Source organism: Erpetoichthys calabaricus, chromosome 11 (assembly GCF_900747795.2).
Source record: "Erpetoichthys calabaricus chromosome 11, fErpCal1.3, whole genome shotgun sequence".
Lineage (NCBI taxonomy): Eukaryota > Metazoa > Chordata > Cladistia > Polypteriformes > Polypteridae > Erpetoichthys > Erpetoichthys calabaricus.
This window is the reverse complement of record NC_041404.2, coordinates 29,779,625-29,791,876: the sequence shown is the minus strand read 5'-3', so window position 1 is coordinate 29,791,876 and position 12,252 is coordinate 29,779,625. Positions and strand designations below refer to the sequence as shown.

General features: G+C 35.6%; 1 protein-coding gene across 4 annotated transcripts in view; it reads right to left on the bottom strand.

Annotated features, from left to right (window-relative positions):
• The window catches only part of LOC114660282 (histone-lysine N-methyltransferase, H3 lysine-36 specific-like), a 153,791-nt gene that overhangs the window by 93,028 nt on the left and 48,511 nt on the right, over positions 1–12,252 (bottom strand). For all 4 annotated transcript variants that reach the window (XM_051933835.1, XM_051933834.1, XM_051933833.1 and 1 more), the window contains exon 3: positions 3,422–3,560. In XM_051933835.1, the coding sequence (XP_051789795.1) occupies positions 3,422–3,560 (139 nt within the window). The remainder of the gene's footprint in view (positions 1–3,421; positions 3,561–12,252) is intronic.

The window sequence follows — 12,252 nt, the reverse complement described above, 5'->3', positions numbered from 1 at the left end:
TTTGCATTTTACAAGCTCAAGTTAAATGCATAGTGCACGTCGGCTGCACCCAAAACATTAGCACATGTGCTGCTGCCAGTTGCTACTACGCTCAGTACTGTGTGTGTCAACCTAACCTGACCTGGCTGTAACTCTATTCCAGCCACATGATTGGTTCAGCATGGCACTATTTTCATTGTCATTGGCCTTTCGTGTTGTCTGTAAGAACACTGATGGAGTGAGTTCTATCCACTTTGTATTGACTATGTCTTACATTTCTGTTGAGGAAAAGTTATTTCGCGATAATTACCTTTATCTTTTTATCACCCAGCCCTAATTAAAAGTGTAAACTACCACATTTTAAACAAGCTTTTAATTAAAAGGGCATTCCATAAAATAGGTTTTCTTGCCATTTGTCCAGTTGCACAAGACAACTTCTCCAATTACTTTTGTTAGGTTAATTACTCTACTTTCTTTAACATAAAGGCTAATTGTTCAATCGCCTTTCACTCACTGATAAAACAAGTCTTCAGTCAATGCTCTTTGTTTACACTGCAGGAAGTTTTCTGCTAAAGAATAAAAAAAAGACATGCTGCTTCAACTACTGTAATAATTTATTAATAATAACATTAAATCTATTTATGTACAAACCAATTTTTTTGTTGAAACTGATGTTACTTTGAACACATTTACAAGAGTACTTTGGGAAACATTTAAATCAGGTTTAAGAGAACAAATTACCTCTTTGCTGAACTTTGTAAAAAGACTAGCTTTGAAAAAAGTCAAATTATTCACCATACAAGAAACTGAGCAACTTCTACCTAAGTTTTGATACTCTTACTATAAAACACAGGATGGCCCCGAATATCCTTTCAATAGAAGAGCAGGCCTTTTTGTGACTTTGATTGCATTGCAGCTCTGCAGGCCTGGATGGGTGGTAGACAGGTGTCAGAAGATACTGATGGAAAGGCAAAGCTTGGTCACCCAGAACTACTTCTTTAAATTCTCTATCCTCACACCTCTTCAACAGGCTACTGTAATTTAAGAGGCAAACATGGCACACACTGTCTGGCCACCTGAGGCCAATATTACATATCTATAGTTTGGCATCACACACCATTTGAAAACTGATTGATGCTTAATTTTGTCTGCTGATAAATGCCAGACTCTTGATAATGCCATAAAAGTTCAGTTTCACATGTAAGCAGTCAATTTCAGTGCTTATTCCAGGCATACCTGAATTTGTGTACAATACAGTGCCAATGACACAATGTTGGTCCTCATATGGCAAAACAATATAGCAGTTGTAAATTAGTGGTAAAGCAGTTGTATAACGCTAAATACTCTTTGATGTGTATGTATCAGGTCAACAGCACAACAATAAAATTGTTCAGTCGCTAAGAAGCGCAGTGGACGTGTAGCTTGCTGAAATTAACAAGTGGACCCTTCCCATAAACCTCAACTGCCCAACAATAACTGTAGTGACCCTCCTCATCCTTCACTTGAACAACTAGTACCTTCTAAAAATTTTAAACTGTCCCCTTCAGAGCAGTCCATCAATTTGCTGTTGTTAATAAGCAGAGACATACCACTAGAGTGTGGATCACTGTCACTTAGTAACAGGCACTGCAACTTGGTGCTTCCTGCACTTTATACATTTGGGCAATTTTTAATTGGAGGAACAACTTTATGTTTTATTGAAAAATTATCATTTGAGTTGATTTATGCATTTTATACTACTCACATACTATTTTCTATGACAGCGTTAAGTATGACTGATTCATTATTGCACCATAATTCAGTCCAAATCAGGAGAAGTACTATATATTATACAAACGTTTCATGATTTACAAGAATTCCAATTTATGCATTTGCATAATTTTTTTTTATGTCATAACAGTCAGCACGATGCAACTGCCATACTGTTAGACCTATTCATGAGACAGGTTATGTTAGTATGCAACTTTGTTCCCAATCACCAGTTTGAATATTATTATTATTCTTTCTGCATAGCCTGTTATGATTCACTGATAGTGCACAGCTCACCTGCACACTGCAATAGGTCTTCTTGACGCAAATGTGCACTATGACAAGATCATCTCATAATGATCCCTTGCTGATTGAATGCTGCCAATGACCACTTATGTCCAACATGCTACTCTTAACTGTCCCTGTGCCTGACATTCTTCTGTTACAAAAGTCTTTAATTTACAAGGTATTCAACATATACAAGATTCTCGGCATAAGGACTGTTTAGATGGTTTTAAACTGGTAACATATTAATTCTTAAGTCTCAAATTTAATCTTCCATTAAACCATCTCCTCTATTGCAGTGTATGTAAGTCAGAAAATGTATTAAAAGATGTATGCCAGATTCCTAACCCTCCTTCAATATAAGTGGTAGAAATTATGGTACTGTACCGTTTAACATTTGTTTTTTTTTAGTACTTTTAGTACGATTGTACTACACAACCCTGTACTGCACACACTTATTTTGACTTGGTTATTAAATATGCACACAGGACAAGATTATAATTGTGTCTGATGTCGACAGGAACTCATCTCACTTAGTAGACGGTTTTGGAACTGTCCCACATTATGATTATACTAGTTTAAAAAAAAAAAGTAAAAAAAAACTTTTTTCTAATTATTAAACTGTAATAAAACAACTATTACTCCAAATCTAATTACAGGAGGTATCTGTAGTATTACTAGACAAGATAATGTCTAGTGAAAAATATGTCGTGGTATCTTATACAGTAATACCTCAATTAAGAAAGTAGTTGCATTATAAGATTTTTGTTTTTTTATAAGAAACTTGTATATGTATTGTAATAACAGAGTAAAGGAGGTAGTTGATTTTGCATTGTTTGTTTCATCTCCTTACTTAGCCACCCTCCAACGCCACAGTCATCACCCAATATTTCACAGCTCCTTTATACTGCTCCACATGATCTTATCTGCAAAATCCACTACCTGCAGATTCAAGCCAACAACTCAGTGATTTATACCTGTGAAAAGCATAAAATAAAACCTGTTATAATTTCAGGTGTTCACTATTTTTTTGACTTCATTTCAGCAATTTATTTTGACAACCACTATGTTGTGTTTACGCTTCTGAGGTGAAACTTCAATGTTCTCTTCATTTTTTTTCACTGTCTGAGTTTGCAGAAAAATTAAAAAGAATTCACAAGAGTTTTTATTTTTTTGTTTCTCTGATTCTTAGACTATGACTCTTGATTAGCATTTTATGTACTTTTAAAAGATAGGATGGACTTTCAGTTTTGCATGTCTCCTGGCTTTTCTCTTCTGGTAGTCTCCATTATTTTTTGCAGTTTATCCTTCTGATAAACGGTAACACTATTAAACAGTATAATAATTAAAAATAAAAAAATACAGGAAAAATGAATTTAATTTGAAATAATATTAACTTATAACATACCTTTCATCCTTGAATGGGCACTGAAAAGTGGATCAAAACAGACCTTACAAGGCCACCATGGCCTACGGTTGAACTTTGCCCAGACCAAATCACCAACTTCATACTTCACTGGAATACATTTCTTCTTTGGACTGTATGTCTAGAAAACAATAACAGAAAAAGTGATATCTGAGGCATGTACGCTAAAATTGATAAAAGATAACTCATGATTATACACAGTGATAGATAGATAGATAGATAGATAGATAGATAGATAGATAGATAGATAGATAGATAGATAGATAGATAGATAGATAGATAGATAGATAATGTATTTAGCTGGTCAAATATCTATCTCCTCAAATGCATAAAAGTTCCATAAATGGAAAGCAAACTGAGTACTTTATTTTCAAAACATGGTAAGGCACATGGAAAGAGGTTTGCTTAGAAAATATGCCTACTGAAAACAACAAATACATAATAATTTGCATTTCTACATCATCAAAAATCTGACTAAAAAACAGTAAAAAATAATTTTGTAAGAGAAGATGAGGAAACTCAACACACACAGAAGAGAGTTAACACAATTTGAGGAAAAATGTTACTGAAATATGCAATTTCATAACAACAGAAGTATGTCATTGTTTGCAACACAAGGAAAAAAAGAGACAGCTTTAATAAAAATAAATAAATAAATAAAACATGACTGGTAGTAAAAGAGGCATTCAATGGGGGGTGGTAAATTAAAATGACAATGTAAAAATAAATATAATATAATAAAAGTAAAATAATATTGCAACTGAAGATTCAACTTATTTTAATTCTGTATAGTCGCTCTTCATTGAGTAAAGGCTCAGAGCACTTGCTCAAGTTTCCACCTACAGTACAATTCACTTAAACCATACACAAATTAATGTAATTGTCTTTACTACATTATTGGCATGTAGACTTATCTTGCTCAACTGGAAGAATCCTAACTCACCTATTCTAAGTCAGGGTAAATGATGTTATACATTATTTGAAATTGGAAAAAATCAAATTCTCATTTAGAGGATCTATGCAGAATTCAAAACCTGGCAGGACCTCATAAATAATATTCTAGAATAAGCTTTTAAAGCACTGAGGAAGCAGTTTCTCTCCCCTTTTCTTTTTCTTCTCCATTTATCTTTATTCACTTATTAATTCATCTATTTACTTATTTTTACTAGCTTTAAGTTTTACTTTGCTGGCTATGTTCTCTTTCTCAGGGGTGGGGGTTGATTTGTTTTCGATCCTATTTTTGTAAATATTGATCTATTTGTATGGAATGTTGTGTGATTTCAATAAAATCAACCAAAGCCCACACAAATTACAGTGATCCCGCACCTATCACGGAAGTTACGTTCCAGACCCATCAGCAATAGGTGAAAATCCGCTATACAGAAAGACCATATAAATAAACATTTTTTTTATAGTTTAAGCCTTAAAATACCCCTCACGCATGCTTGGGAGCCATCGTAGGGCTTAAAACAAAACAAAAAGTTCACAAAATGCTTGCTCACAACAATCGGACCACAAGCAAGGTACGCGATACACAGAGAACTGAGATGCGTCAGCGAACCCATGCTCGCTGTTCTTGTGAGATTACACCACGTTAGCAGCAGCCAATCAGAGCCCAAGAGAATGAAAATCCCGCTCTGATTGGTCGAGTCTCCTCTTTCAGCCAATAACTGCCTTGTAAGAAATCATCTGGATACGGTAACATGAAAATCTTTGTCTACCGTAGTGTACAATGTAAGTATATTTAATGACTTACTGTATTGCTTAAATGTTCATTATTTTATATACATATTGACTTTTTACTGCATTTTAGTCAATATTTACAGTTATGTTATAGTTATTATAAATTATAATACATATTGTTCTAACGAACTCTTGTCTAGCATGCATAGTGACAAATGAAAAGCGTATGTACATTTCGTTATGAATTGTGACTCTATGAATTTCCTGTACGTAGCAATATGTTTTATGATTTGCTAGTGTATTGCTTAAATGTTACGTATACATTAGTTATTATAAATTATAATATTGTTCTAACGAATTTTTGTCTACCACACGTAGTGACTGCTGAAAACCGTACGCTATGTTATGAATTGGCTGCAAAGTACACTACAGGTAGGATGTACTTACTGAATTTTTACTCCATTTTTATTTATATACAGTACAGGTATATACATGTTATAATTATAGTAATACATTGTTGTTATTAATAGATTAGCATAGAAAAAATGCTTATTTCAATGTAAAAAGTTGTCAAAAATCCATAAAAAATTATCACTATAAAACCGTAGATTTCCACAATAGAAAATACGATATGTTCCACAGAAAGATCCACAATACAGTGGGGGCGCGATAGCTGAAACCGCGATATAGTGGGGGATCACTGTACATACATGAATACATTAACTGGGCTGAGCAAACAATCAAACTGAGAAATTTCAATTTGATTAACATATAATGTCATAATTTGATTAAGTTTATTAACATAACTACACTCAATGAGTAAATTATTAGGAACACTAAACTAATATAGGGTACAGTCTTCATTCACTCTCAAAACAGTCTTGTTTCTTGTAACATTGTTTTGAGATTCTGGTCCATGTTGACATGATTGGATAACACAATTTCTGCGAACCTGTCAGCTGCACACTATGAATTTCCCTTTCTACCATATCCCAAAGGCGTTCTATTGGATCCTGATCCAGTGACTGGAAAAACCACTGAAGAACACTGAACTCATTGTCATGTTCATAAAACCAATTTGAAATGATAGTACATTATCATGTTAGAAGTAACCATTAGAAGATGGGCAAATTGGGGTCATAAAAGGTTGCACATGGTCAGCAACAATATTCAAATAGCATTCAAATGATAATTGATTGGTATAAATAGGCCCAAAGTGTGCCAAGAAAACATTTTTCTGTACCATTACACCACCAACAGCCTGGACCATTGACACATAAGCAGGTTAGGTGCATGGATTCACGACGTTGGTGCCAAATTCTGACCTTACCGTCTGTGTATCTCCGCAGAAATCGAGATTTATCAGATCAGGCTACATTTTTCCAGTTTTGGTAAGCCCATGCCTGTCCTTGTCTTACAGAAGTGAAAACTGATATGGTCTTCTACAGTTATAGCTTACCTGCCTCAAAGTTCGACATGTTCTGTATTCAGAGATGCTTTTCTGCTCACCACAGCTGTACAGAGTGGCAAATCCAAGTTACTATAGCCTGTCTGGAAAATGTACTTCTTGTGTTTTCCACCACTCAAGTGGATTTACATCACTGTCCACCTCAGGTATCATCAAGCAGCTCCTGATCTCTTTTCCTGTGGCAGTACACAGACACTCACATTCTTGGAATTTCTTGTTTTGCGGGGCGAGGAGGCAGGAATCTGTGTTTTAAATACTGGAAGAAAGACCCGATTGATTATTTCCATAAGAAGAATATGCCTATCTGTCTAAACGAATTACAGTTAGGTCCATAAATATTTGGACAGAGACAACTTTTTTCTAATTTTGGTTCTGTACATTACCACAATGAATTTTAAATGAAACAACTCAGATGCAGTTGAAGTGCAGACTTTCAGCTTTAATTCAGTGGGGTGAACAAAATGATTGCATAAAAATGTGAGGCAACTAAAGCATTTTTTTATTAACACAAACCCTTCATTTCAGGGGCTCAAAAGTAATTGGACAAATTAAATAACTGGAAATAAAATGTTCATTTCTAATACTTGGTTGAAAACCCATTGCTGGCAATGACAGCCTGAAGTCTTGAACTCATGGACATCACCAGATGCTGGGTTTCCTCCTTTTTAATGCTCTGCCAGGCCTTTATTGCAGTGGCTTTCAGTTGCTGTTTGTTTGTGGGCCTTTCTGTCTGAAGTTTTGTCTTCAACAAGTGAAATGCATGCTCAATTGGGTTAAGATCAGGTGGCTGACTTGGCCATTCAAGAATTTTCCACTTCTTTGCTTTAATAAACTCCTGGGTTGCTTTGGCTGTATGCTTTGGGTCATTGTCCATCTGTATCATGAAACGCCACCCAATCAATTTGTATCGCCGCCCAATCACAGTATGTCTCTTAACACCTCAGAATTCTGTCCTGTGTCACATTATCAATAAACACTAATGTCCCAGTGCCACTAGCAGCCATGCACGCCCAAGCCATCACACTGCATCCACCGTGTTTTACAGATGATGTGGTATGCTTTAGATAATGAGCTGTTCCACACCTTCTCCATACTTTTATCTTGCTGTCATTCTGGTAGAGGTTGATCTTGGTTTCATCTGTCCAAAGAATGTTTTTTCCAGAACTGTGTTGGCTTTTTTAGATGTTCTTTAGCAAAGTCCAATCTAGCCTTTCTATTCTTGAGGCTTATGAGTGGCTTGCACCTTGTAGTGCACCATCTGTTTTTACTTTCATGCAGTCTTCTCTTTATGGTAGACTTGGATATCGATACGCCTACCCCCTGGAGAGTGTTGTTCACTTGGTTGGCTGTTTTGAAGGGGTTTCTCTTCACCATGGAAATGATTCTGCGATCATCCACCACTGTTGTCTTATGTGGACGTCCAGGTCTTTTTGTGTTGCTGAGTTCACCAGTGCTTGCTTTCTTTCTCAGGATGTACCAAACTGTAGATTTATCCACTAGTGATATTGTAGCAATTTCTCGGATGGGTTTTTTCTGTTTTCGCAGCTTAAGGATGACTTCTTTCACCTGCATGGAGAGCTCCTTTGACCGCATGTTGTCTGTTCACAGCAAAATCTTCCACATGCAAGCACCACACCTCAAATCAACTCCAGGCCTTTTATCTGCTTAATTGATAATGACATAACGACGGACTTGCCCACACCTGCCCATGAAATAGCCTTTGAGTCAATTGTCCAATTACTTTTGAGGCCCTGAAATGAAGGGATTGTGTTAAAAAATGCTTTAGTTGCCTCACATTTTTATGCAATCATTTTGTTCACCCCACTGAATTACAGCTGGAAGTCTGCACTTCAACTGCATCCGAGCTGTTTCATTTAAAATTCATTGTGGTAACGTACAGAACCAAATTTAGAAAAAAGTTGTCTCTGTCCAAATATTTATGGACCTAACTGTACGTAATTTGTTCAAACAGAATAATCAGGGGCCTCATGTATAAACGGTGCGTACGCACAGAAATGTTGTGTACGAACGTTTCCACGCTCAAATCGCGATGTATAAAACCTAAACTTGGCGTAAAGCCACGTACATTTCCACAGTACCTCATACCTTGGCGTACGCAATTTCTCCGCTCGGTTTTGCAGACTGGCGGCACCCAGCGTCAAAGCAGTGCTACTGTTCCTGCGTGGTCACCCTTTCTTTCTTAGCTCCACATTCCTGACGCTGCTTTATAAATACACTGAAACTAACTGCATATTGTTTATTAGTGTAATGCATCTGATTGTAATTAACCTGAAGCAATGTAATGGTCCAGGGAATAGCCATAGTATTCCAAATACCATAACTGCTTTAGCGTTGTAACTCTCACTGCATCTTCTTCTTTTTTCAGCTGCTCCCGTTAAGGGTTGCCACAGCAGATCATTTTTTTCCATATTACTCTCACTGCACCACTCGGAGTATTTATATCACTGTATCTGAGTGGGGAATCACAGCAGCAGCTGATCGGAAAGAGAATTATTGGTATACAGCATGAAGCAGACGCTGACTCAGCCACGGCAAAACGCTTTAGAGACTTCCCAGTACGGACTTCGCAGTTTAGAAAATTTTCATCCCAAGAACTCTAAACGCACTCAATCAGTCCATCAAGTGCTCCTTGTAGAACTGTTTACTTATAAGTACAATTACCTCAATGTAAACTTGCACTACAGTTATAATATTGCACAACCTGCGCCACTTTATAAAGCGCGTATTTACATATGATGACGGTATTCATTTTTAAGATGAAATGCAGCAAAATATGTTGATCTATACATATTAATAAAAGGCAAAGCCCTCACTGACTCACTGACTGACTCATCACTAATTCTCGAACTTCCCATGTAGGTGGAAGGCTGAAATTTGGCAGGCTCATTCCTTACAGCTTACTTACAAAAGTTAGGCAGGTTTCATTTCAAAATTCTACGCGTAATGGTCATAACTGGAACATATTTTTTGTCCATATACTCTAATGGAGGAGGCGGAGTCACATATCGCGTCATCACACCTCCTACGTAATCACGTGAACTAAAAACAAGGAAGAGATTTACAGCACGAGTCAAACGCGGGAACGAAGGTAAATGACGTTAATTTTTTACTGTCTTTTAATACTGTGTAACCATACATATTTACACATGTGCAATTAAACGTGTGCATCTACGGGGTGATTTCTCAGGCTTAAAAGCTCGCCTTTTACTAAAAAGGTAAATGCAAAACTATTTTCAATCATTCTATGATCTGCTTCTCACAACTGAAGGCACCGTGGCTGATGGTAAATGACGTTAATTTTTGAGTGTCTTTTAATACTGTGTAAGCATACATATTAACACGTGCAATTAAACGTGTGCATTTACGGGGTGATTTCTCAGGCTTAAAAGCTCGCCTTTTATCAAACGCGGGAACAAAGGTAAATCACGTTCTTCATTGTCTTTTAATACTGTGTAACCATACATATTAACACATGTGCAATTAAACGTGTGCATTTACGGGGTGATTTCTCAGGCTTAAAAGCTCGCCTTTTACTAAAAAGGTAAATGCAAAACTATTTTCAATCATTCTATGATCTGCTTCTCACAACTGAAGGCACCGTGGCTGATGTTACGTCACTTGCTGTCCAACCATAAGCCTTACCTGGTGGTTAACCGGACACTCACTTCACTCCTTTTCGGGAATCGAAGCTCTGAGATTTTCTTTTGTTCTTAATTAAAATTTAAAAGCAATACTTCACCGCTGCTAAGCCCCTCTAGCGCTGACATCCGAGGTTCGATTACCGTAAGCAAGTGCAGTGAGTGTGTAATTACATTCACGGCATTCGTAGTCTGATTCACAATCTGATTGTATGGGTGGTTACCTACGAGGTAACGCTTATACTTGGCCACCAAGTCAGGTCGAAGTGATCACTCGAGTAAAGGCAGCTTCACAAAAAAACAGATCCTTAACAAACTGTTATTAGTATATTTTCCCTCAATTTAAAAACGTTTTATTTTCTTCTTAATAAAAATTTAAAAGCGGTACTTCGCCGGTGCGAAGCGCGTGGATTTGACCGACTGACACATAGACATATTCATGAGTGCAGGTACTTCGGAAAGAAAGCACCGTGTAAACCTAAAGTTTAAATTAAGTTCATAGACCTACAAAAGGTTGCCATTCATTTGAGGCAAGATTGCTTTTCTTCTGTACAACTATACGTTGCATTCTCAACAGTGTGCTTGCACGGCTTCAGATATATATGTATATATATATGTATGTCTATATATAAATATGTAAGCTTATAAGTACTGCCTTACTTCTCTTTAAGAAAGGAAGATGTAATGATACTTGATTTAAATGATTCCATGTCTTCCTGGGTTTGCGTAGCTTATTGTCAATATCTTTACACCTGTTTTTAACACTTATTTACTGAAACGGGCTTTCACGAAAAAAGTTAGGGCTTTGCTACAGGATACACCCTCCACAAGTTAAGCAAGTAAAAATAAATTATATATTTCTGTTTTATTTAAACCTTTTAAGTTCGTATGCATAGCCCCATTTGGCTGTTTAATTTTTTTTTTTCTTTCTTCAGTAATATTTAATCTCCTTAAAGAAAAAGAACATATCCATTTTACTTTTTTTGTATCTCTTTAGTAATATTTTAGTGTAAAAGGATAACCAGTATTTAAACCTTTTATGTTACTTTATACATTTATTTTACACAATGTTGAAAAATTAATAAGAAAGCTACATATTTTGGCAGCTGCTGCTTTCATTTTCAATGAAATGAAAAAAGCTCTCCAAGAGAAAACGTCAATGAAGAAGAAACAGTTTGCACTATCTAAAAATCAGAAACCCTCATTTATAAAAGTTTGCTGCAGATGACTTAACTGAAAATAAATGAATAGTTCCTATGTGTATAATACATATTTATCTATTTTACTTATGCCTTTATTCCACCAACTTACAACATCTGAGGTACAATTTGTTACATTACTTTTGTTTTTTGCAGCACAGGCAGGTGAAGTGACTTCCTCAGGGTCACACAGTGGTGTCAGTACCAGGATTTGAACTGACAAGCTCCGGGTTTACTGAAATATTACTGAACAAAGAAAAAAAACGAAAACTGGCAAATACGGCTATGCATACAGATGTCCATCCGTCCATTATCCAACCTGCTATATCCTAAATACAGGAGCCAATAAGTACATATGTTTATATATATATATATATATATATATATATATGTGAATGTATGTATGTATATATGTATGTCTATATATATATATATATATATATATATATATATATATATATATATATATATATATATATATGTAGATATGTAAATTTGTATATGTATATATATGTTTATGTGGATGTGTATATGTGTATATACGTATGTATATGTAGATATGTATATGTATATATATGTTTATGTGTGTCTGTGTGTGTATATTATATATATAAAAGACAGCAACACTCATAACAATGACAACACAATTACATTGACAATCATGTTACGTTATTTTTAAACTGTTTCCTTTTTTTTTTTTCATAACCTCTTTAACACACTACTTCTCCGCTGCGAAGCGCGGGTATTTTGCTAGTATATGTATATATATGTGGATGTGTATATGTATATATATATATATGTATA